Source organism: Passer montanus, unplaced genomic scaffold (assembly GCF_014805655.1).
Source record: "Passer montanus isolate IOZ18808 unplaced genomic scaffold, ASM1480565v1 scaffold48, whole genome shotgun sequence".
NCBI lineage: Eukaryota > Metazoa > Chordata > Aves > Passeriformes > Passeridae > Passer > Passer montanus.
In genome coordinates, this window is record NW_024369707.1 from 2,862,757 (window position 1) to 2,889,072 (window position 26,316).

The following is a 26,316-nucleotide window of genomic DNA, read 5'->3' on the forward strand; positions in this document are numbered from 1 at the left end:
CATATTGTAGTAGAGAAGTGAATGTTAATCTTTTTTTTTCATGACTGGTTTTCCAGCCACATTGGAAGATGAACCAGAAGATGATGATCTGTTTGAAACTGAGTTTAGGCAATACAAAAGAACTTACTACATGACTAAAATGGGTGTAGAAGTAGTGTCTGAGTAAGTATATTCTTCTGTTTTTATTCCTAAATGCTGAAGACAAGGCTTTGTAGATATGTACTCAAGGCATACATTTGTATATATGCATTAGAGATGTTTTTCAAGTGTGCATAGTGACAGGACAAGGTATAGTGGCTTCAGACTGAAAGGGGGTAGGTTTACTTTACATAATAAGGAAGAAATTCTTTACTGTGAGGGTGGCAAGGCACTGGAGCAGGTTGCTTGCCTAGAGGAGTTGTGGATGTCCCATCTCTGAAAGTGTTTGAGGCCAGGACTGGGATAGCGCTTTGAGCAGTCTGGTCTATGGAAGGTGTCCCTGCCCATGGCAGGGGGTTGGAACAAGATGATCTGAAAGGTCCCTTCCAGCCCTCAACGTTTTGTGATTCTAGTAAAAGACAGAATATTCATCCCATGTGAAAAGCAGAGAACACATGGCAGAGTACTGCAGTGGTGATGATTTTCCCTAATGCAACAAGAGCTGCAAATTAAGTTTTCTGTAATAAGTATTTGAGGACCAGAGGGGAAAGGAATCTAGAAAATCATGGTATTATTAGGTTCCTGAAATGTTTTATCTTCATCCCTATGGACAGGGTGCTAAGTACTCTTTATATACCAGTGAAAATGAGAAAACTAATAAGTATCTTTCCTTTTTCTTTTAAGTGCCTTCTTAGCTGATCAAGCTGAATGTTATGTCCAGGCAATACAATGGATTTTGCATTATTACTACCATGGAGTTCAATCATGGAGTTGGTAAGAAAAAACATTAAATGGGAGACTGCTGAAAGATAGAGTGGTATTTCATGTTGTGTGGTGGGAACATTTAATGTAGTTTGGTTTGGTTCTATCTGTGAACACTGCTGTGCTCTAATTAAGTCATGTCACTTAAGGGATTTTTTTTAACCTGCAGGTATTACCCTTATGATTATGCACCTTACCTGTCAGATATTCACAACATCAGTGAACTCAAAATCAAGTTTGAACTTGGAAAACCTTTTATGCCATTTGAACAGCTTCTTGCTGTACTTCCAGCAGCTAGCAAAGATCTGCTACCTAAATGTTACCAGGTAAGCTATAGAATTAAATTGCATTATCTATCTACTGCTTACTCATTGTCTGCTTTATTTTATTTTACTCTATTCTGGGTGGTTTTGCATGTCTTGTTAATTAAATTCTATCTCTACATTTTAGATGTATGGTTAAATATTCTAGTTGTTACTATATGTGCATTGTAAAGTTAGTAATAAATACAAAATTTTACATTTGCTAAGCAATTTCCAGCTAGGACGATTAAATGTTTCATTCCTGTATAGCACTGAATTGCTTTTGATTTGATATCATCTTTATCATCTCTACTGTATTTTCCTAGCATTTGATGACGAGTCAAGACTCTCCTATTATAGAATATTATCCACCTGATTTTAAAACTGACCTAAATGGTAAACAGCAGGAATGGGAAGCTGTAGTATTAATCCCATTTATTGATGAGGTAAGTTCTTTCAGCATAAAAGCTGCATTACCAAACTTCTGAATTTCTTAATTTATCAGCAGTTAGACATGCAATTAAGTGGAAGTTTAAATTAACACCACAGAAAAAAATATACATGTTTGCTGCTTGGGGAGTAAGTCTAGGTTAAGTTACCACAGGCAAAGTTAGTTTTAGGTGGCAGAAGTCCTAAGTAATGGCTGTGGACTTGGTATTGTTAATGTTTTTAAATTAATGCTATTCAAATATTTTCAGTCCGTTTCTTTGAGAAAAATATTCTGTTCTATGTACATATAAAAATAGAGAACATCTATAGGAAAAATAAAATAAACACTTGAAAAAGAAGAAAGTATTTTTTCGGTAAACCCTTCACATGAACACAAGTAATAGGGAAGCATTAATTGAGAGCAATAAAACAGTACTTTGCTTTTGCATATAGGACAACAGTGTTAGACAAGGCTACCCTTTGGAAATAGGCTTGCAGAAAAGTGATTATTCTCCAAAGCCATTCCATAGTAATTGTACAGAGAGTATTTTTATCAGGGCCAGGAGAAAGCGTGAGTGCAGCTGGACACTGAGCACATTTGGGTATCTGGATTTCTTGGGTTACTTTCCCAGTGTAGTTTTTTCCGTGCTAATTTTTGTTGCCAGTTTCACATGTGCTAATTCCTCTAAAATTTAGAAACGACTGCTGCAGGCCATGGAATCCTGTAATAAGGGCCTAAAAGAAGAGGAGAAAAAAAGAAACACTCACAGTGCTTGCTTGATGTACTGGTATGACAAAGATGCTGAGTTCCAGTATTTGTCACCATGGCCAGAGAAATTCCCTGCCATAGAACGATGTCAGCATAACTGCTTTAGAGCAGGCTAAAAGTGGTTGGAGGATTTTTACTAACACTTTAACCAAACCTTGCCTATGACAATGTGTAAACTGAGAAATGAAAAATACTGAATTAGATGTTGCCTGCTCTGGATGGCACAGTAAAGGTATTTGTTCCTTCAGATGTTACTTTGCTAAACAGATGCACCAGTGCTAAGTTGTCAAGAACAATCCAGAGAGTAACTAAACTTTGTATGACAGAGGATGAAAACTGGTACAAATATCTGATAAATAGTGATCATTTACTGGCATGCTAATTCCAGAGTGGTTTTTTTTAAATGTAAGCATTTGAATCCAGTGCAGGGAATTAAACACAAATTTGTTTTCCATGTTCTTCTCACTGGCAGTAGCTAGATTTATTTCACACAAACTGAAGATTAAATGGAAACATAGGAGTAGTCAAAGCAGAGTAGAGGAGGAATGCCTGTTCCTGGATTACAGTTGGTAAAGAATGGACAGTTGTGAAGATGAATGATACTGTATGGAACCATTGTTAGTTAGAATTCAGTAATTACAATTATTTAAGAGTGAGTTTGGCATATATCCTGAAGTTTTTTCTTTTTCCTAATGAATAGTCTCTCTGGAGCAATAGCACGGGGGTTTTTATAGTTCTTTCTATATATTCCAAGCGACATAAATTAGTTACTGAAAAGCAAAGGGTTTGGCAATTAATGAGTGAATGAGTAATGATTTTTTCTAGAGGTGAAGGTCAATCTGCATGAGCAAATGTTGTGCCACTTCTTTTTTAGGTATAAAACAATACCTTTGAATGCTTGGCATGTAGAAATAACCCAGAATAAGATAACTAAAATCAACAAGAGTGCATTGTATTTTTGTGGATTTCCTACTTTAAAGCACATTAAACATAAGGTAAAAGATTTTTCTCTTCCAACATTTCAATTGTATGTAGTAGATGACTATGTAAGAGCTTAAGTTTTATGTGCTGTTTTGTTTTTACCCAGTTCTATCTTAAAAAAAGTGGTGTACAGGTGTTTCAGCAAAGCAGCCATGGAGAAAACATGATGTTGGAAATCATAGTTGATGAGAACTCAAAAGACCAGGTAAGCATTCAGCTCCTAACAAAAGACCACAACCGCACAGAAAAAAAACAAACCCCACAGCTGGACAAAAGACTTGTTAAGAAGTCTGAATTTGTTAAATGGTCAGATTTGAGGTGATTAAATGCTAAATTTGTGGGGAAACAATGTAGAATTTTGGGTATTGGCTAAAATCATTTATCATTTTCCAGACTTCACAACAGGAAGGATCAGAGTCCTTAGTTGAGTTTCTGGCCTTTCTCTGTGGTAGTATTTAGATGTTCTTGGGTAAGGATCTGGTGGCTAATGAATGGTATAAATGCAGAGGAAAAGTCTCCAGACCAGTGGTGTTTGTCTTTTGTCTAACTGAAGGGATGACCACTTAAAAAGAAAAAGTGTTTCCTTTTAATCAACAAAGCAGACTTAACACCTTCCACTCTAACGAGGGTGTTTGATAGAGAAATTAGAGAGAAGAGTCAAAGTATCAAATGACGTGTGCAGAACAGAAAAAATTTCAGGAATAAATAAAATAAGGGAGAGAGGAGGAAAACAATATGATGTGATTTTACAGTAGAGGGATAAGGAGAGTACGTATTGAAGATCTATGGCAAGAAAAATCAAATAAGCCAAATTAATATATTAAAATATAGCAGAGACTCGTTGGAACAAAAGAACATGTGAGACTGAATTTCCAGATGCTAGCAAGTTGTGGACATAAAAGTTGTTCCTTTCTTTCAATGTTATATATATGTAAAATATATCATACAAAATACTTCAGTAATCTCAAATGATAATTTTGTTTATTGTGTCCCAGAGACACAAATAGTTCTAAGTGATTTAACAGAAGAAGTGCTTAGCAAACCTATATGAGACATACAAATTATCCCAGGTCTTCCAAGTAACACATGCAACATGTAAAAAGCCACATTTTTAATGTAATCTGTATCAAATATATTTTAGTAAGATAAAATTAATTTTTTTATTCTGCAAGAAAATCTATTATTAAACTACTGTAGTTTTTATTGCAAAAACAGCTTGCAAATACTGTAACAAAAATCTTTTAGCATGTTAAACAATTAGTAATAATACTTCTGGGCTTTTTTTCAGATGGTAGAAAATGTTGCCAGTTCGATACTTGGAAAGCGAGTTTTTGTTAACTGGCCCCACCTTGAAGAAGCCAGAGTTGTTGCAGTGTCAGATGGAGAAACTAAGTAAGAGTTACCTGATATGTAGTTCTTTGTTGTCTTATTGGGTTTTTTTTCAAGTTAAGTTCCTTGGGCTGCGTTGAAATTTTGATTTTATTGTAAAACTAACAACCAATTAGTCCAGATGTAACAAAGCTGCTTGGTGAAGAATGTTTAACATTGTTCTGAGGTTTGGTTGCCTCTGTAGCAGTCTAGTCTTTCACTGTTTGTTATAGATGTAGAAGCTTGGGAGAGCTCCTTCTTAGTTTTGAGGGAAAAAAGCATGCACAGAAATCCACACTGTGAACATTTCTATACAATCCTCCTTTATGAATAGCACATGTACTAGTATTTTTTATTAAAAATATGCTGTGTGGCCCGTTGTGGAAGGGATAGAGAAAACAATGTTGCAAGTCTTCCACATCCTTAACAAGTCATTTCTAACTGTTTTCAGATTTGCTTACAATTGGTTATGTCAAGGTTAATCTTATTTGGTTAAATTTCCTATCTGTCATAATATTCTTAAGGTTTTATTTGGAAGAACCACATGGCACACAGAAGCTTTACATGGGAAATGCAGTACCCCCAACTAAAGTGGCTTATGTTGGAGACAAGGAGCAAAGCATGTGGGTAAAAGAAGTTCAAGGCATTTCAGAGCAGTAAGTAACTTCAAGAATTAAAGTGTGGCTTTGCATTTTATGTCTTGGCTGTGTTTTGTTCCTGTATTACAGACCTAAGTAGCACAGAAGAGCTGCTGCATACTTGATGATAAAGGTTAATCAAGTCTGCATAAATTTAAAACAACATAAAAGAGCTTATGTTGAAATTTCAGAGTATATGGAGTCTGTTCTGAGGTAACTAAAGTTAGATGCTGTTACAAAAGAACTCTAAAATAAATTATTTTCAGTACTTATTCTCCCTCTCAGTTTTCTGTCCTGGTGTTTGCAATCTTCAGTTGTAGAAAGTATGTAGAATGAAGTAGTACGGAATCAACTTGCAACTCAAATAGCTTAGCTTTGTTAAATTTGAGTACAGCTCTTGCTCTTCTAGAGTGTGGGTGCTCAGTAGACTATAAATGAGTTACAGTAGTTTTGATGCCTTTTGCTGATCCTAAAGTCATGAGCCAGAGGCAGTTATGTGATAAAAGTGGTTGCCTTTCTGAAGATCCTTAAGTGCACAGCATGCTAGAGGGAAGGCACCTGAAGATGCACCTGGAACATAAAGCACACAATTTTTATGTGTTTAGCCAATTAGCATAACTGCCAACAATCCCCAATTAGAGATATAGTGATGAGGTAATTCCCACTCGGTTCAACCCTTTCTGAATTCCTCCCCCCCCCACCCCCCCTTAGACAGGAACTAAACTTTGTTTATGAAAACGTGTCCTATAGTGATGAGGTAATTCCCCCTCAGTTCAACCCTTTCTGAATTCCTCCCCCGCCCCCCCTAGACAGGAACTAAACTTTGTTTATGAAAACGTGTCTTGGAGAGCTGGTTTCAACCTTGGCTTCCCAGAGAATCTAACCTTGGACCTCCAGCTTGGAGCTGCCAAGGAATTTATTTTGTCTTTCTGTCTAACAGAGTAGGTAAAATGCCAGCTATGAATACTGTCATAGCCTAGAGAGCTACAAATGGATATGTAAAGATTATAGAGAATATATAAAAGCAAAAAGGCAAAAATCAATCTGGCACCAGTTTGGCATTTCATTATCTGTCATTTGAGTCAACTGATTTAATTACCCCTAACCTTTCCACTGTAAAGATTAAATGTGCTTAAATTAGTACTCTGAGCTCTGTAGTGATGGCTGTGCAACAGCAGGTAAACAGCTGGTTAAGCCATTTATTCTGGGAATCTTTTGTAAAATAAGAAGAAAACTATTAGAATCCTCTTTTAAAGAAGGTTTTTTATTTTATTTAATTTTACTTCAAGAAATTAATTCTACCCTCTTGGTTTAGTTCTGTTTGTTGTAATCACACTAAATGTTCTGCTTTGTGTTCAGGTACCAGAGAAGGAAAGGAATAATTATCCATGAAACATCAGTAGTTGTATATGCTCAGTTACTCACTGGTAATAGATATCAACTAAACCAAAATGGAGAAGTTTATTTGGAGAAGCAGTGGTCTAAACAAGTTCTTCCTTTTGTTTACCAGACAGTTGTCAAGGTAAAATATACAAGTTCAGTATCTTCTCTGAGTTATCTCAGACTCAGACTATGTTTTAAACTGAGTGTCTGTTTATGTAAACTTTGTAATTATTCTCCTGGAACTGAATGATATTTAAGATTACCACTGTTGTCTCTTTCATGTAGGATATCAAAGCCTTTGACTCTCGTTTTTCAAGCATCAAAACTTTGGATGATTTGTTTCCTCCTGGAAGTACAGCCTTCATGCTGGGATCTCCTTACTATGGCTGCATGGGAGAAGTTAGTTCCAGTAATTTCATAATTTTTCCCTGTAGATTTTTTTCTTTTTGTAAATGTAAAATAATCTAAGATGTTGTGTGACAGTAGTGGCCATTTGCTAGCTGAAGTTTTTAGTCTAGGATTCCCTGGTGGTTTAGTCTGAGAAAGAGAGGGATCTTGTGTTTTCCCTGTTCTTCTTGCTTATGTAAGAGGAAAAAGCAGAACTTGAATGCAGGATTATTTTTATTAGTTCTTTGGGATAATGCATAAGTTCCCACTTGTGTTATTTTCACTCATGAAATCCTTTAGTTTAATGCTGACTGATTGGCTCTATAAGGAAGCAAGATACAAGTCGAGGCAAAGTGATGAATCCCAAAGCATCCCTGTGCCTACTGCAGCAAAATTACTGATAAAGTAGAACATGAGGTGTGTTATGCAAAGACTGCTGTTTTTAAACAGCACTTTTGTAGCACCTGTAACCTATTGTGTTTCTCTCCAAGGTTCACGATTCACATGATGTGATCCCAGAAGGCAGAATCCGGGTGGTTTTTAATATTCCATGTGAACCCCAGCTTGATACTTTAATACAGAACCAGCATGTGAGTGCTTCTGCTTTTCTAGTAAAAGCTTAAACAGTGTATCAAATAGTAATGGTAAATGTCTTTCAGGGATGTTTCCATATAATTCATTTACCATTTGTATAAAAAATCCTTTAGACATTGCCAATGTGTTTTGTTTGTTTGTTTTAAAGAAATATTCTGTGAAATACAATCCTGCATATATTTTGGCCAGCCGTCTTGGAGTAAGTGGATATCTTGTCTCCAGATTTACAGGGAGTATCTTTATTGGAAGAGGATCAAAGAAGAAGTAAGTTCTTTTCATAAATTTTGACTGCAGAGAAGCTTTTAAATTCTGCTATAATTCTACGGAATTTTTGCTGTGTTTAAGTGCCTTTTTTTTATCAAGTGTACACTCTTGTGATTTGAAGCTTTCTTTAAGGTATATTTGCTGTAAACTAAGTTGATATGCAGTACTTTTTTTCTATCAGAAGCATGTTTTAAATTTTTATTTACTGGACAGTTGTATTTGCTTTCATATTGTAGACTGACATTAAATTTACTTTCCTGGTTAGCTATTTGCAAAATGGAATTAGGAGTTTAAAGTGACTTTGCCATACTGAGAATAAAAGAGTGGAATCAGGATCTAATTTCATTGTATTTATTATTGCTACTATAAAGGGAGATTAATTTTACTTGTAGCTTCTCTCAGAACTAGTTAAGACTTCTTAAAATACAGAGGGGAGGTAATTAATGTAGACCTGTGAATGTCAAAACTGTGGTTCCTCTCTAAAGATGTGGCTGATAGATGCCTGATCATCTTCTTGTGATCTGATGTGTACATTTCTTCCTGATGGATTGTTCAAGGACATCCTTCTGCATCTTGGGAAATGCCAGGTTGATTGTGGTTGATTAGGTCTCAATTAAGGAAGAAATACAAAATATTTCCTACCCTCCTTTGCAATGAGGTATAAGCACACAGGTGGACAGCTAGCATAGCACAGCTCTTGGTCTGTGACATTTACAGCTGACACAGTGTTAACAAGTAAACAATACAATGAATTTACTTTTTCTGTGGTTTAAGGCCATGAATGTATGCTTATGAGGTTTTTTTAATGTACGTAAACACACGCACATATTGTAAGTTAATGAACTTTTTCTTACTTCCAGTCCCCATGGTGATCACAAAGCAAATGTGGGGCTGAACCTGAAGTTCAATAAGAAAAATGAAGAAGTTCCTGGCTATACTAAGAAAGTTGGAAATGAATGGATGTATTCTTCTGCAGTAGAACAACTACTTGCTGAGTATTTAGAGAGGTAAATTATTGGATATGAGCTTCACCCAAATTAGCCACCTTTGTATCAATTGTTGGGATTTGTCCTCTGGTCACAGCTCTTCTAAGAACAATGAGTTTATTCCAGTGTTCTATTTTGAGACAGAGTCATTGTGTTAGCAGCTTGCCTTTGGAAAATTAGCAGTATGATACTAAATTAAGTAAAAAATAACCCATCTGGGCTTCACAACTTTTGAAGCTCAACAGACTTGATTTTGATGGGGCTATTTTGTGGTCTGTGCTGATGTGAAACTAAAGTTATCTTCCATATATTGGGGGTTTTTAGGGTGCCTGAACTATTTAATTATGTAGCCAAGAACAGCCAGGAAGATATCTGCTACGAAGATGACATTTGGCCTGGAGAGGATGAGAATGGGTAAGCTATGGTCCTTATCTCTTCTCTACAATAATGAGAATAAAGACTGACAGTTGTGAAATTGGTAATGGTGGTGCAGTGGCTGCTGTGTAACTGAAACCTCACTGTTCCTCCAGCAGCCTGATTGTTCAGTGATGGCTGAAAACATTATTTGAATGCTGTATTTTTCAGTCTGGAGTGCAAGTTTCTGCTAGACTTCAATGTCAAGTCCAGTAAATGAAAAATATAATTTTCAGTGGCTATTTCCTAATTTCTTGCTTTTAAAATAGCCTACAGTAAGCATAGCTATGACTAGTCATAAATATTTTTTAAATAAGCAATAATTGTGGTAATTGTCTGAAATCACTTAGAATTTGAAAAATAAATCCTACAGAGTTTGAAGCATTTTGCACATTTTTAATACACATTTACATGGGAGAAAAATAGCAACCTTGGTTCCAGACACAAAATGGTAAGTTGCAAAAGCTTAAGTTCTTAGACAATGAACCCAATCCATGGGCTTCAGTCAGTAAATCTACAGAACTCTTACCTTGTGATACACCAGTGTGGGACTCCTCTCATAGAAGAATCTCAGATTTTTTTCTCCATTTTACCAGAGAGTCTTCCCCTGTTAAGTTCTTTCTTCCTGTGTTGTGAGAAACACCTGGTCACAGAACCAGTAATCACATTTAGACACAGTTTGTTGGTTGGATGCAAACTTAATTTGCTGAATACTTTCAATTAATTTAGATTTGGTTTTTTTTTTATTAAACAAAACTTTATCGTTTTGAAACAGTACTGTATAATTCTGACTCTTCTTAACTCATACAGATCCTTTAGATTCCATCACTTTATGAATATATACAATCAGAGTGCCTGTATGATAATACTTGACTGATTAAATTAGGGAACATGGTAAAATCCCTGGTTTATGCGGCTAAAAGCTTCCATTCATGCCATTTTTTATTCAGAGCTGAGAAAGTGCAAGAAATTGTTGCCTGGTTAAAAGCACATCCTGTGTCTGCTTTGTCTCGTTCATCTTGTGACTTGCAAATTTTGGATGCAGCCATTGTTGAGAAAATTGAAGAAGAAGTAGAGAAATGCAAGGTACACAGCTTGGTGTCGTTGTGAGCAGGGGTGAACCAAAAAGCAATGCTCGTTATTTCTGAAGTTCTTGAATTTAAATAAGACAATTGAAGATTACTTGCCATTCCAAAGAAAAAGGACACAGAATATAATGTAAAATCTGGATGTGTAATATTTTCCCAGAAATTCAGAAGAGCTCATTATTAATCTATTTTAAAAATTCACTCTTTTAGGCGTGATTTATCAGTAGTGGGACATACTCTGAGCTGTGCCTTTTGGTGGTTTTGTAAAGGAACACTTATCAGTATATGTTGAAAAATAGTAAGGTGCTCTTTTTATTTGAAATCCCAGCTGTTCTTCCCTTGCAGTTTCTCTTTGGTCTGCACAAAATTAGAAAGTTATTTTCTGCAGACCAAAAGATGAAAAAAGTGGCCATGGAAATTGCTAAAGTAAAAGTAGGGACAAAGCCATATGAAATAATGGGCTGATATTTTTTGAAATAACTTGCAAGGACATATTAGAAAATTGGAGTGAAATCTGGAATTAGACAACTAACAGATTGATATGAAATCCAACATGTTTTAAAAACTAGACTTGCTCTAAAGACTTCATTAAAGCTCTATACCATTATCTAAAAGAAACTAAAGAATTCTACATGATCTTTTCAGGAATTTTGTTTTATATATTCCAGTGCTTGTTCCCACACTGGTTTGTAAAGACTTTCTGTTCCTTTCCTTTAGCAAAGGAAGAGCAACAAGAAGGTGCGAGTAACTGTGAAACCCCATTTGCTGTACAGAGTAAGTGATGTGAATGGATTGGGGGGCAGTTTAAGATTATATTTATTTTACCTAAGCTTGCCAACTTTAGGAAAATAGAATTTTATGACAGCATTGATGAAAGGAAATGTTTGGTTATGCCTTTTAGAAAATAATTTTGGAAACAGCAGTCTGTTTCTACAAGGAGAGAGAATTTCTTGTAACTGCAAACTCTGTCATGTTGGGCACAGCCTTTCAGGTTTTTTTCTGCCTTGTGCCCTTTATGCCTCTGCAGTTCTTACTGGCTCTATATTGAAGGCAAAATAAAATGTGCTTTCTGCTGTCTCTTTTCCCATGTTTTACTTTTTATTCACTTCTTCACATAAGACTGATTGCTCCACTTGCCCATGTTACTGATACAGGCAGGTTACATCTAATATTTTAGTTCTGTCTGAATTGATCCTCCTTGTCAGCTAGTGTACAACACATGTTCAGGCAGAAGCAGTAGTGAGAGCTGTAAGGGGAAAAAAAGAAAGTTTGCTTTGAACCTGGAGAGAAAAGGTTTTTATTCTTTGGTGCGGTTTTGGGGGGGGTTTCCTATGTTTTTTATTTCCCCAGAAAGTTTACTTTGTAGTGTGTCTCAGATATTGTTATAAATGCATTTTTATTGTAATTCTTATTGTTTTGCATACATTAACACAGTCTGTTGGTTATTGTTAGCCATTAGAGCAGCAGAAAGGGGTTGTTCCAGATCGAGATGCGGAGTACAGGCTGTTTGACCGTGTAGTCAATGTCAGAGAGAACTTTTCTGTTCCTGTTGGTCTACGAGGCACCATCATTGGAATTAAAGGAGGTAATATTTTCTTTATGATTATAACTACATAACAGCTCAGCTAGTAATAAGAAAGCAGGATTCAGGATAGTGTTTTATGTTATGGTTGTGAATGCACGTATTTCTTGTTCAAGTTGCATATGCTTCATAGCCTGTTAATAACATATTTACTGTTTTGAATAAAACCTACCTTCTGTTTTAATTGCATGTGTTACACAACTGTTATTTGAAAAAGAAATTACTTACCCAATGGTCCTTCCTATTTGAATTAGAAATTACTCTTCATTTCTTCTTAATATGAAGAGGGCAGATCAGAAAAGGAGCAAAATGAAGTTATGGGAAAATGGGCAAAGTTAAGTGGAGTAGACATAAAACCAAGTATTAGCCTTAATACTTACATTGAACATAAAACTTTATCAAGTATGATTTGTCTTAAACAGTTTTAATTTGTATTTTTATTCTGTAATATTCCATTTCCATTAATTGGCATAGATTTATACCTTGTTTGACAAGAAGATTAACCATAAATCTATTTCAATAAGAAGGATTTGAGGGCCACAGAGTGTGGCAGTTTGAGATCAAGTATTACAAATGGTTTTCTTACCTGCCATTTCAGTAGCTGCTTTCTCATTCAGTTTGCATCTAACAGAATCTCAGACTAGATTAGAGTGCAGTTTAAAAAAAAATACTCTTTTCTCCATAATTCTTAAATACTACTATAATTTTGAAGGTGTATTAGTCTATCATTATGCAAGAAGCTGTTAGTTTCTGACTGCCTGAATGTAGAAGTGGCTTGCATCTCTTTTTGCCAGTTTCTGACAAATGTGACATTGTGCTATAAACTGCAGTTCTGTAAATGCACATGGGTAAGGTGTAATGCATGGTGCATTACTGTTGAAACTGTATCTTAAAGGGCAGATATATGTGAGACCTTTAGAAGCATTTCCAAATTCCTGTTAATGAAATTACTCAGGAATTATTTGGGGGTCTGATGTTAATTTTTGGTCTTTTCATTATTTATTGTATAAGTAGTATAGATAGATATTTACATAATATAGATGGACGTAACTGTTAAAGATGATGTTGTACTTTGTTTTCTATAGCTACTAGAGAAACAGATGTGCTCTTTGAAGTTTTGTTTGATGAAGAATTCCTTGGAGGCCTCACTATAAGGTTTGTGTGACAGAGTTCAGAGTCAATTCATGCTATTGGCATAGTTGGCATGGAATTGTTGGCTTTGGTTTGGTTGAGTATTTTTAATGCCTCTTCTTGAAACTTTATTTCTTGGCAGTGTTGGTCAGTTTTTATTACTTTTGTCTCTTGATTCTCTTTGAGTATCTGTTCACATTCTGAACAGTCATGACCATGACCTGCCCAACATAAGAGAGGTTTGTGAAGCATGTTATATTGTGGAAATGCTCTTTGGGCTTTTTTGGTGTATAAACTTCTGACTTGCAGAAAAGAAATATGAACCAGCAGAATAAAGCATTAGATCTAGATGTCTTTCTAAACAAATATGTAGAAAATAGGTTCTTATGTATTCAACATGTGGATTAAAAACCAAGCAGAATGCATCTGTTTCTCTGAATGAGGGACTCTGAACTCAAAAGTTGATACTTAGACACTAAATTCTAACCATTAAAAACCTGAGCTGTTTTTCCAGAGGTGGAGGTGCTTTTGTTTTTATAAGTGTGATAACTCTTCTGTATTGAAGTAAACAGCTAAAATTCTAAGTGCTCAGATATACCCAGCAGGCTTCATTTTTACTGTTCTTACCTAAGGTTTTAATGATGGGAGTTTGAGGAAATTCTTCCCTACTACCTGCATTCAGCAGTCATAGCCCTTGCAGATAATACTCAGTGTTCAGAAATGCTGCTTAACTTCAATTTGTAATTCTGCTACTGAACCTGAAACTTCAGTTTTCATTTCTGAAAAATAAAAGAATATTGTTTTCTGGTTCTTTTACAGAAATATTTACTACAGAACTGTGCTATAACAATTCAGTCATCTTAAAAATTTCTTTAAGCTCGGCACTGAAAGGTACAATATAAACTGAGAGTAGTGCTAATTTCTGTTTGACAGCCAGAGGGCAAAGGGGAGCCATGGGTTTCAGGTTGTCTGCAATGCTACTAGATTTCAGTATTGCATAGTTTTCAGCTTCTGTTGTTCAAACTTGAGTCATTGTTTTTTGGCAACAACTAAACTGCATGAAACAACTATGGAATTCACTTTTCTCAAGGTGCTCACCTGCCAGAGGTTATCGCCTGCCCTCAAGTGCCTTAATTAACCTGTCTCATGGTAGTCGGTCAGAAATGGGAAATCAAAAGCTGATGGCCATAGTTAAACCTCAGCCAGCAGTGAATAACTACAACTCATATGCATCTGATCTGTCATCTGTATGCTCACAAAAAGTGCATCTGGGAGGCCTCAACCATTCTCCTCGCTCCCTTTTTGTTCCTACTCAAGTAAGATTTTTCTCACATTTGTACAAAAATGTTTTTCCCTACTAGAGTCTGAAATATTGACATGGTTATCTTCATTGGTCCAAGCAGAATTTAGTTTTTATGTCAATAGAACTCTTTTGCTGCAGAAATGAATTAATCTAATAATGAAAAGGACTAAAATTTCCTTATTGACAGTGGTTTTGCTCTGAGTAACTCCAGTTGCTTTTCTGAAAGATAGATACTTAGTTCGGAGCAGTGACACCATATTTGGTGTCAACAAATAGTATGTGTGGACAGAGATGCAATTAGTTCCTTAAAGCTTTGATCCAATTAATGCTTCCTTATTGGCTGTTTGTTCATGCATAGAAAGGGAAGACATTATTTCCCTATCAGTTTTGCTTTTCAGTTATAATTTACTTTGAAACTACAATAAAGGAGGAAAATTACACATTTTGAATTGAGTTTCTTGGTGGTTTAATGACACTTTATTTTTTTAACAAGAGTCTTCTTTAAAGAAAGTTACCTTAATTAGTAACTTCATGTTGCTGTAGGTGTGTTTGAAAACAGTTTTCTCATGTTTTTCAAGTCTATACAAGAAAAAGTACTTTCCAAAAGAAAATGTAAGACAATGAAACACTTCTGATTTTTTTTTCTCTCAATGATTTAGCAACTGAATGGAAGACAGCATTACAATCTCAGGGCTGAAAATCAGGGCAACTCTAACTCACCCCAGAAAGGATCATTTCTGAGTGGCAATCAGAAAAATAAAGTGAGTGTTCGGATTCATTTAGTATCGGACCCAAATGTCTCTGTTTTGGCCCTCTGTTCAGGGTGGGTGTCGTTTTCTCATGATTAATAAATTGCTTTGTTTTAGTGCATCAGATGTTTTAGTTCAGATACAGACTGGAGCAGAACTGCTCTCAGTTCTTGAATGAATATGATATCCTGTGTTGTCCTTGTTTAGATATTAGATTTTTTAAAGTGTTTTTTTGCATAGCTGGGCTTCAGTTCTGCGGTAACATACCTGTAATGTAATGAAGTAATTGAGCCTTGCTGGCAAGGCCTTACAAAATAAATCATTAATAATACGATCTAAGAATACTCCCAGTATGAAAGCATGCTTTGAAACCATTCTGAACAGTTAACTGAGTTTCATTAATCATCAAACTAACCTCATTTCACTTTAGTAGTGATTCTTGGTAAAAATTGTAACTGCAGTCCACTACCACAGCTTGTTCCATAGTTAATTACCTGCAACTTGTACTATTGTCAACATGAAAGTATTTGTCATCTGAGGACTATTAAACTTGAACCTTACAATTTCCAGAATGTCTTGGTATATACTTAGCTGTTCAAAAGTTGAATTTATCATTGCTGAGTTTGTCTGGGGTCTTGTTTTTTTTATGTTGTCAGGCACAGAGTAAGCCAGATGATGAATTCTGCAGCATATGGCAGTCATTGCAGAGTTCTGGGAAGTCTCATCACATTCAACAAAACATGCATGAGAAGGTTTGTATAGAAACTTTTAACAGATCTCTGCATTCAAAATATGAAGGTCTTAATTTCATACATTGGTTAATTGTATCAGAAAACTTCATGTTACAAATAAATCCTCTGGATGAAAGTGATGTTACATGGAGTATGCATAGCTCTGGAAATCATAGGGCACTACTATGTAAATAAGAGATACCCAGTTTTCTGGTTAAGCTTTGATGTTTGAAACCCTAGGGTGCACTTCTACCTCAGGAAACCAAGCTGGGAGCTGGCCATCAGTTTTACAAGCCAGGCTTCAATGACGGCAGCTTTAAATGTCAGCAGAGAAAACAGGAGCCTTATAAAAAATGTAAGTACTAAATTAGAAACTTTGTTTAGGTGAACTGCTTGCTTTATCTGACCTTCATTGAAACGTCTGAAGAACTTTTTGGTTTTTTGTAGTTACTGACAGGAAATAATTTATTATAGTTTTATAAACACTACATTGCATTTGTTATTGTCAAATAATGTCCCTGGTGTGTATATTAGATTGTTCCACACATAATTCTAAACCTTTTAAGTAAGTTGTTCTGTGTTCTGTTGACTTGCCACCCATCTAATATAAAAACCAAACAAAAACCCATGCGTGTCTTTGAAAATCTGCTTGTGATCATATCTGTAGAATAGAAAATTAGATATATTATTGGATATACTTGGTTTTATTTTATCCTAGAAGAAAAGCATACACCAAATGACCTATGAAGTAAAAATTAAACATTTGATAAAATCATTTATATTAATGCAACTCTGTGTATTTGTATGGAGTTACTAATTGTTTTGAGTCTTGACTGTTACTTCCTATGAAGTAAAAATTAAACATTTGATACTAATTGTTTTGAGTCTTGACTGTTACTATTTTTAAGAGTATTTCAAAAGAATGCATTCTTTTGTAGTTAAAGAAGATTCCAAAACTACAAGAGGTGAAAGTCAACCACATAATAAAATGTCAAACCAACAGGTAATTTTGTCTGTACTGAGTTAACCTATTCTTTTCATTTTACTCTGCTGTTACTTGTCTTTTTACAGACCTGTCTTTAATTGGCATCTTAGTTGATTCTTTCAGTCAGAAAATTTAATTTGGATATTTTTTTCATTAGAGGTTTATAGACAGAATATGAGAGTGCATAAAATGCATGATGATATCAAACAACTTTACTATAACTCTTAGATTCTATAAGCTATGCTGTAATGGGAAAACAAAAATGCTAGGTGTTCAATAAGCTGAAATCCTCTAAGAATATTAGCTTGTGAAGACTCTTTGCAGATGCTTTTCTAATAAGTTTGTGTTATAATGAGTAATAGAGTTTTCAATAGTAATGGCTGCAATTTATTTCAGAATTTTGCAGGTGTGAATAAGTACAATGTCAAACTTTTGAAGAGGAATGGAAGTCCCAACACGCCTTTAATTCAGAAGGCTGCAGTTGATGGTCCCTGCACAGGTGGAAAGGTAGGATCTGAGTTGACTGTCTTGTGCTCTTTGAGTAACTTCAGTTTCCAGTCCATTTTGTTCAATTGTTCCTGGTTACTTGTGTGCAAATTCATGTTTAAGAAATAAACAAACCTGTGTAACTTTAATATTTCTCTAAATCAATTCTATCAATTTTAATATGCAGAACTTGATACAGTCTCTGGATATCTGTTCACACTCTGAACGGACATGACTGTGACCTGCCCAACCTAAGAGAGGAAAAATCTCAATGAGAATAAAATTAAGCTCGAATTGATACCCCTTCCTCTTGCATCTGCTTGTACATACACTTAGTTGATGTACCTTTTTTTCTTTAATTTAAGAAGGACAATGAACTGGAAAGGCTTCTAGCTTCTCTGAAAATTTCCAAAGAAAATGAAGTGCAGACTTATTCCAAGGAAGCAGGAGCTACAAATGAGGAGCATCTGTCACCACAGTCATTTGCTATGGTCTGTATACTGCAGGAATCATTACATTGCAGTTTAGCATCTGCTGTCTTAGTATCAATGTTTCTATTTAAAGAATCTCTAAGAAACCTCATACTGCTTTTTAAAATGTATTAATGATTTTTTAAATTAGCTATTCTCAAAGAAAATTAGCAAACACCTTTGTTTATGCTAAGATGCTGTTACCTTTGCTTTGATAAAATATAACTGATTGGAAAATAAGTCAGATTCTGTTACCAATTATGATAATCAGTGTTAAGAAGGTCATGTTGTCTGATGCCAACATGTTCCTGAGTGGTTTATTTTATTTTTAAAGAAAGGAACACAGATGCTCAAAGAGATTTTGAAGATAGATGGCTCAGATCTGCAAACAAAGAATGAAGTGAAATCACAAGTTAATGATGTTCCTGCTCCCTCTAGTAGACAGGATTGCCATGGAGCTGCTGTGCAATACAGACCAACAAAAAAAATGGGTATGTGTAACCATCAGCTCATAATTCAGAGCTTCACCTTGTAGTGACATTTTAGAACACAGTTTCAGCAGAGTACTGTTTATCAAAATATAGTAGTAAAATTTCCATCTTTTTTTAGTTCTACTTCTGTATTTGGGTCTAAAACTCTCTTCAGCTATAGAGGTTTTTTTTAAACAATATGGAAATACGAGGAAAAAATCAAATAAGCCTTTTTTTCCTTTTTTTCTTTTTTTTCTTTTTTTTTTTTTTTTTGCTAACAACCAAGTTGCCATCCTTCTGTCGAAGGAAATAATTATGATACAGCTTTTTTTTTTTTTTCCCTTTTTGTCAGCTGCATATATGAACAAGCACAGCCCTGGAGGCCCCCAGAACACACCAGCAATAGAAACTGGAGGTCACCCTTTCACTTGTCCACAGCCTGCACTGTCTACTGTCTCTGAGCTTTCTCGTATTTGTTCTCTTCTTGGAATGTCACAACCAGATTTCTCTTTCCTAAAAACACCACAGGTAAAACGTTTTTTCTGTAAAAGTACAAGTTCTCAACTTTCTTTCAACTGTTCTATATTAAATATTTGGACTGACCGCTGAAATCTATATGAAAATAAACCTTAGCTCCCTTTGTTGCCTTTTTTTAAACAAACAAATCTCTGTTTCTGTCTCACAGTTTGTTAGCAATACAAATTCCCTCAAAAATCTTCTCTCTTTTTTCTAGACCATGACAGTTTGCCACATAAAGCTGTCAAATGGTTTATTGGTTCACGGACCGCAGTGTCATTCCGAAGCTGAAGCAAAGGAGAAGGCTGCGTTTTTTGCTTTACAGCGCTTGGTGAGGATGTGAAAAATCCCTTCAAATCTTTGTCTCTGTGCACTGCATCTGTTGGTAAACCTCTGTTTCCTTCTTCATAGGGTTCTATAGGAGTAAACTTTGCTTCGCCTCCACCTCCAGCAGTGTTTCCAAATTACCAACCACTGGGAGTTCCTGTACCACCTGGATCAATTCCCCCAGTATTTGCACAGCCCCCTGGTAGGTGTTTGACTAGTACACATTTCAAGTAATATCACAATATCCTCTAATTGTGGTGTTTCTTTATATGAAAATGAATGCTTTCCAGACAGCCCCATTTTTTGGTTTTCATGTGTGTATTGTATGTCTGAACAGTTTTGAAAACAGTTCATGATCCTCTTTGCATCAATGTGCAGATTAATTCAGTATGAAGGATCATGCCTGTTAATGATTACTTTTGCTCAAGAATGTATTGATTTATTCAGTCATAGGTGTTTTTTCCCACTTTTTGCCTTCAAAACAACAGTAATTATTTGAAAGCAGATAATCCCAGTCCAGAATTTGTAAGAAGCAGCCTCCTTGATTTTTTACATGGATTTTCCCCCCATGCCATATAGTTAATGTTTCTGTATGCAATACTGTTTTTATCCATCTATTACCAACTTTAACTGAAGTGCTACATCACAGTCCTCTTGTACACTGCCAAACGCGAGCATGGTAAGTAACCCTCCAAAAATTGCTAAAAGTTCTGGTGTTGTTTTGTATTCTGGCTCCCAGTTGTTTTGTATTTTACTGAAGTTCCCATCACAGCTAGGAATTAATGAGTCAGGACCATTGTAGCATCCTAGAAACTCATGCAGCAGCTGCTACATCTCTTTTCTGTGGGGTTTCTGTGTTGTTGCTGTGTTCCGAAATGATGGCCTAAACTTGCAGCTTTCTCCTAATACAGTTGGCTGAGCTGAGGATGTGGAGATCCCACATTATGTGCACTCTGGAATGCAGATACCATGACTTTAGTGCTCTTAATTGTGTTGTCATCTAGGTGTAGTTCTGTTTATTTGGGGGCTTTTGATAATAAATGACTACTTAGATATTTTGAAGTCAATATAAGGCATATGAGGCTTTGCTGAAAAGATAAGCAACATGCAGACAGCTGTAGTTGGAGTAGTCCTGAGCTCTTGGCAAGTTTGGTTGGGTTTTTTTGTGTTGTTTTGTTTTTGTGGGTGTTTTTTTTGTTGTTTTTTTTTTATAAATGAAAGAGAGCTAAAAGTTTATTCTTTTCACAGCTAATATGATGCCTCCATCATCTCACATGTTTGGTCCAGTGTCCTGGAGTACTCCAGTACCAAAGCATTATTATCCTGGCTCCTATCCAGGAAATGTGTCTCTTGCAGGAACTCTACCAGTTGGTTCTCATAACCAGTTTATACCTCTGCAGGTAAGAGCAGCAGGTTTGTCTTAATATTGTATTTTTGTAAAAAAAATGTGGCTACAAGATGAATACAACAACGTCCCCATTGTGAAGTAGTATTTACTATTAGAAAATTGTTGTTAAGATATGTATGCATGTTTTCTGAAAGTGGAATATTTGAAGTTTTTTGAGAATGCATTCTGTTAAATAATATTTATTTAATTTAAAGGTAACTAAAAAAAGGGCTGCTAGCAAGAAAAACTTTGAACTCAAGGAGTTTCAGAGTTCCCCTCAAGCTGCACCACTAAAGAATGAACAGCCAATGTCTTCTGACCACATTCAGCAAGATAGTTCTTCAGCTCCTTTAAAATCTCCTCAAGCTGCTCAGTCCACTGTTTCATTTCAAGACAATGTGGCTACTCCAAGTGTTCCTCATAACAAATCAACACCAAACACTTCCAGCAAGCGAAAGCCAAGAAAACTGGCTGTCAATTTTGGCGCACCAAAATCTTCAGAATAAATCTGGTAGCTAGGTGTATTTTATCTTTAACTCTTCCCCACTGTTATGTTCTATCATTTAAAAAAATCAGAAATCTCTATTAAAAAGACCAGCCACTTTAAGTATAATATAGAAGGAAATACATTTTATTTGCTATGGTTTTCAGGTTGTCATTAAAACCATATAAATTATGTTAAAATTTGTTTTCTTTTCACCTAAATTAGCAAAAGCCAGGAAATACTGAGTTAGGGTTGCCATGCCATCCCTTGTGCCTAGGTTTCTAAACAGTGGCTTACAGACAATATCGGGTAAGCAGCAATAACAGTGGCAACCTTTACTCAGGTTGGATGTGCTTTTTGGGAGGGATGTGGAACAGTAATAAGTTGGGCATCTAACAGTGTTTAGCATGACATTTTGTACTCTAGCTTGATTTTAAATAGTGTAATAAGACAGAAAGTAAAAATTATTTAAATGCAGTTTTTTATATTGGCACTCCAGGTCCTTCTGAGTTGAATCAGTGTAACTGCAAGCTGACTACAAAGAAACTGCCAAATCCAGTCTAAGCAGGAACTGCTGGGTTTTGTACCAGAGGGCAACAGCTTTACAGCTTTCAGAACATAGGTGTTATTGTGTGTCTGGTATTGGAGTGGCAAAACCTGGTTGCTGTTGCACAATCTGTTCCAGGAGATTAATTTATAGGATGTATTGAATAAAAAAAAAAAAATTTGCAAAGTAGAGATCCCTTTGGTAAAGTACATTTCACTTTTTTATTAATCTACCAATTTAATTGTTTTCTGATGATAAAATAACAAAGTTATCTAGTACAGATGTGCATAGCCTCCTAAATGCTTGTGATAGCCTGATTTTTTTCTAAACTGTAAAAATGGCCAGACAGAAAGACAACCCATTTTGCTGGATGGCTGTCAAAGTTATGTTTACTTAGAGTCCATTTCTTCCTCTACTAGTCTGTGCCCTGAACCCTTCTCTGTAGTAGGTTTTTTCTTTGTTGCTAATGACTTTTAATATTTATTTTTCTAGTTTTGTGAGAGAATTTCTGTGTTGCAAAATTAAATTATCAGGAAGTGTTGCTATTGGTTTCATAAAAATATTCAGACAAAAAGCTGACTTAAATTTTTGGACAGAACTCTATGGGATTATTTGCTCATATAGGAATAAAAGAAGGCTCAGAGGTCCATGTATTCTTTTTAACCCACGTGTGCCAATGTTATGGACATTACTATAAAATCTTCAGTCCAAGAAAAAAATTTGAAACCTCTGTTGGTGCTGCTTACTGGCATGAAATTAAATTTCATTTTTCATCTGTTCTAGAAAAATAAGTATTTTTTCTCTAAGGCCCAGAAACCAGAAATAAAGCAAACTTGAGTGCTTTATTTTGTTGCTTCTGAACAGGTTTCATTCTGGGTCTGCAAGACTTAAATTTGGTTTTTTTGCCTCCATTTCTTGATGTAGTATGAAGCTTCACATTATTACTGTGTCACAGTGTTTTTTAATTTTCATTTCTCCAAAACGTTGTTGGCTCAGCAGTATTTGTAGAATAGCAGCAAGCCCTATAAAAAAGATAACAGAGGTAAAAACAAGATTAAGAAATTTTATTTTACTTAGTATCACAAAACTTGTGGAGTAGTCTACATATCATCTGAAACTGCATTGATTTTGTTGTTTTGTTTATTGTCATCTAGTCTCAAGAGGTTCAAAGCCATATTCTGTGGAGGGAAAGTTGGTTTTTTGGTTTGTTTTTTTTTTCTCATTAGCAACATGAGACTGATATGATGCTGCCATGCCAATATTTTAGAAGTGGTTATGTGACATTTAATTGGCCCACTGTATCTATCTGAATGATCTGATCATAAGAGAAAATACCTATTTGAAAATTTCCGTGACAGAGATGAGGCTATGTTAGACTCTCACATCAAAAAATTTTGATGTGTCTGTACACCCAATTTATGCAGATTTTTGAGAAACAAAAAGGAGGAGGATGCTATACTCTTATGTACCAGTGAACACAGCAATTATTATTAATTATTCTACTTCAGACTAAGATTTCTGCTCCCTCTTCAAGTGGAATTGCTGTATGTTGTATATTTAGGTGGTTAAACCCTTTATTCTGTAACTGCTGCATATTGTATTAGTTCCTGATTTTTAGTTTTTCTGTTTTATGAAAGTGACTGCCTGGTGCCCAGTTAATTACAGTTTTACATGTCCTGGTAGATGTGACATCTGCATTGATCATTGCCATGTCCCCTTTGATTTCATTATTATATTTTAACAAGGTCATAATGTGTAGCTCATACAGATATAAATTTAGGCATTTCTTTTTCTCATAGATATAAAGTATTTTCTAAGCACTGGAGTTTTTCATTAGATCTTATACAGAGCAGTATTTTACTAAAAATCCAAAAGGGAAGACTTTTATGTGCGCATTTTTGTAGTTTCTGATTTTTTTAAAATAACTTTTCATTGTTTATCTGCCAAGTGAAATGTTTTAAATTTGCATATGAATGGATACAGAATGTATTTTTTGTGCTGTTTAGTGTTAAGTGTGCATTTGCAGATTTTTAGCATGTAGTTGCACAAGGACTGTGCAAAGATATTTTGGAATATGAATATATGCCACACTGAAGGAAAAACATTCATAAAACTTAAATGCTATATAGAACTCTAATGCAATAGAGTAATTTTATAAACTGTCTGTGTCTGCTTGGATTAAATATTGAAACAAGAAACATTACCTATTTTCACTGTTTTATTTCCAAATACTATGTGGGAACTTGTGTATGCTCCATCCCAGAAGTTTACAATATTAATCAAATCTCATGAAACTCAGTTTCTGTGATTCTCAGAAGCAGGACTTGCCCTCATGACTGTTTCTTGATGGCTTCAACTGTAACTGTGATCAAAATACAAGGTTTTTTCAAAAGGCTGTTGGTCACCTTGCAATTAAAAGCATTTAACATGATACTGATCTTCCAAAAATTTTTGGCCTTGTCACTGATTAGATTAAAAAAACCCAACCCCATAGAAAAGTCATTAATTTCCAGTAAGCTCAGTCCTAGTGATTGTTAACAAGGTGGAGAACCAGCTGGTGGCTGAGAAGCAGAATGTCCATGTCTTTCTTACGCATTTTCGTGTGAATTAGCTTGTTTAAAGCAACCAGCATAAAGATTGAAGTACACTCTTAGCATGACAGGCTGCTGCAACTTTATCTATGTGTGTATGCAACTTGGTGTTTCTGTATAGAACAATTCTGGTTGGTGTAAACACTCAGCTCATATTGCTCAACTTAAAGATACCAAGATAAAATCTTGCATTTCATAAACTGTCTTCAAATGATTAGTCAATGAAGTCTTAACTGCTGTTACCCTGCATGGTGAGTTCTGCCATCTCAATATATAGCACTAAAGAAAACTCAGGCAACTTAAATGAAGGGATTACTTGAAAATATTATCAGTTATTGCAGAGTAAATCTTGCATGGATGCTTCCATTCAAAAATTACAGGACTTTTGTTCAATTGAATTGATTTGATATGAACTACTATATAGATGACCCCTGAGAGTGAGGAATCTCAAAGAAGTAACTGTTACTTACAATAAGAATGTTTTCTAATTCTATTTGCAATGTGATCTCCTTATGTATTCCATAATCAGCCTTCCTTACTACTGAGAGACAGTTATGTTCTTCTCTTTCTGTATCTGGAAAGGGGACACAGTGACATCAAGGGCATAAGGGCAGTCTGAATACACACTCTTGGCCAAAAAGAATTCAAATTCAGGTGCATGAGGACCCTTGAATATTGAGACTGTAACTGATAAATGTTTTGAAGAATCTGATATCATGAGGTAAGTGGCTGTTCTTTATTAAAAGAATCCATGGTTCCAACAACAATTCCTTATTGCTGTCAATTTTTGAGTGGGTGTTTACTCTTATTTTTTTTTAATTTACAAATTTGCTGGTTTATTTTGCTTTGAAATACAATACACATCAAAGGAATGGTCACAATGCCATCAAGTGCATATAGTACACCTGGTCCCTATTATTTGATGAAAGGACACAAAAAGCATTTTTCATTAAAACTTTTTTTCTGGTAAAACTTGGTCAATAGAACATCAGTGCATTGGCAGTGATTTATGAAAGTTGATAATCACATTTAGTCCTGTATTTTGTGTAATTGTAGTTGTTTTTAAGGGCTAGGTCTTACTGAAACAATAGTTCTTAAGTGCTTTTTCATCCTTTTAGATTCTAGTTTATCCATTCTCTTGTTCTAATTAAGCCTCATTGATGGCCATTTTTGTCTCTTTTTTTTTCATTAATTTCTAAACTTGAATGTTCTTTTAAAAACCTGTCCAGCCCTGAATTTTCTAGTTACACAGGACCATCATATATATGTACACACACACACACACATATATATATATATATATATATATACAGGAACTCAATCACTCATTTTCTTTAAATTATTCATAGTTATGTCATTTCACACAATACTTCCTTAAGAGACATCCAGAGGATGATGGGCACTTTCCTTGTTAATACACATTGCTCTTCTCCAAATGCAGATATTCCTTAGGCCAAGTAAAAATAATGGGCAAATAATGAAACATTAACAAAGTAAGTACACCAGTTTTCACTTCACTTGCTTTGGTAGATAAATTTTTGGCTTACAACTTAACTGTCCTAAAGTCCACCTCATTTCCTGTCAGAGTTTACTTGTGCTGCAGAGCTGGCAGAAAGGAAGGACCACTTGTGCCTGAGGCACAGTGCAAAACCTCATGCATGTGGGCACGGATTTGATGTGCAATCCTCCAGTGATAATCCTGGATTAACCAGTCTCTTATTACTTGCTCCCTCTGGGTCATGCCAAACTGTGTTGCCACATTATGAATCTTATCAAGGAATTAATCAGATTGGCACTCTCCTGTGTGTTATTTTTCATAGTTCATGGAGTCCAAAGAACAGCTGGCTTGGTACAGTTTGTAGTGTGAGGGTGGGATGATTTAGCAAGAATGGAACTCCTTAAGAAACATCCCATGACTGCCTAAAGCTCAAATTACCCACAAATCTAACATGATTCATCAAGTGATGTCATTGCATGTGGTTCTGTCTGTTGACTTCAAGGAGAGTGGTAACTTCTGCAGGAGTACAGGAGGAACTGATGAGAAAGGGTCATAT

The 26,316-nt window shown here is 35.3% G+C and overlaps 1 protein-coding gene across 9 annotated transcripts in view; it reads left to right on the plus strand.

The window, feature by feature from the left end:
* XRN1 (5'-3' exoribonuclease 1) overlaps nt 1-26,316 on the plus strand; it is a 39,095-nt gene that overhangs the window by 10,703 nt on the left and 2,076 nt on the right. For 2 of the 9 annotated variants that reach the window (XM_039722262.1, XM_039722265.1), the window contains 33 exons: nt 57-162; nt 823-912; nt 1,070-1,226; nt 1,529-1,648; nt 2,328-2,491; nt 3,118-3,121; nt 3,273-3,395; nt 3,488-3,586; nt 4,670-4,773; nt 5,274-5,405; nt 6,747-6,909; nt 7,056-7,169; nt 7,649-7,747; nt 7,900-8,015; nt 8,876-9,022; nt 9,326-9,415; nt 10,366-10,501; nt 11,221-11,277; nt 11,956-12,088; nt 13,171-13,240; nt 14,307-14,532; nt 15,179-15,280; nt 15,925-16,020; nt 16,240-16,354; nt 16,938-17,002; nt 17,381-17,491; nt 17,836-17,961; nt 18,275-18,431; nt 18,763-18,938; nt 19,144-19,257; nt 19,338-19,455; nt 20,502-20,653; nt 20,856-23,874. In XM_039722262.1, coding sequence (XP_039578196.1) covers nt 57-162; nt 823-912; nt 1,070-1,226; nt 1,529-1,648; nt 2,328-2,491; nt 3,118-3,121; nt 3,273-3,395; nt 3,488-3,586; nt 4,670-4,773; nt 5,274-5,405; nt 6,747-6,909; nt 7,056-7,169; nt 7,649-7,747; nt 7,900-8,015; nt 8,876-9,022; nt 9,326-9,415; nt 10,366-10,501; nt 11,221-11,277; nt 11,956-12,088; nt 13,171-13,240; nt 14,307-14,532; nt 15,179-15,280; nt 15,925-16,020; nt 16,240-16,354; nt 16,938-17,002; nt 17,381-17,491; nt 17,836-17,961; nt 18,275-18,431; nt 18,763-18,938; nt 19,144-19,257; nt 19,338-19,455; nt 20,502-20,653; nt 20,856-21,146 — 4,073 coding nt within the window. In that variant the 3' untranslated portion in view covers nt 21,147-23,874. Of the gene's footprint in view, nt 1-56; nt 163-822; nt 913-1,069; nt 1,227-1,528; nt 1,649-2,327; nt 2,492-3,117; nt 3,122-3,272; nt 3,396-3,487; nt 3,587-4,669; nt 4,774-5,273; nt 5,406-5,477; nt 5,616-6,746; nt 6,910-7,055; nt 7,170-7,648; nt 7,748-7,899; nt 8,016-8,875; nt 9,023-9,325; nt 9,416-10,365; nt 10,502-11,220; nt 11,278-11,955; nt 12,089-13,170; nt 13,241-14,035; nt 14,279-14,306; nt 14,533-15,178; nt 15,343-15,924; nt 16,021-16,239; nt 16,355-16,937; nt 17,003-17,380; nt 17,492-17,835; nt 17,962-18,274; nt 18,432-18,762; nt 18,939-19,143; nt 19,258-19,337; nt 19,456-20,501; nt 20,654-20,855; nt 23,875-24,844; nt 25,719-26,316 lie in introns of those variants that run through there. The other 7 variants (XR_005629010.1, XM_039722263.1, XM_039722264.1 and 4 more) reach the window with 7 other exon arrangements.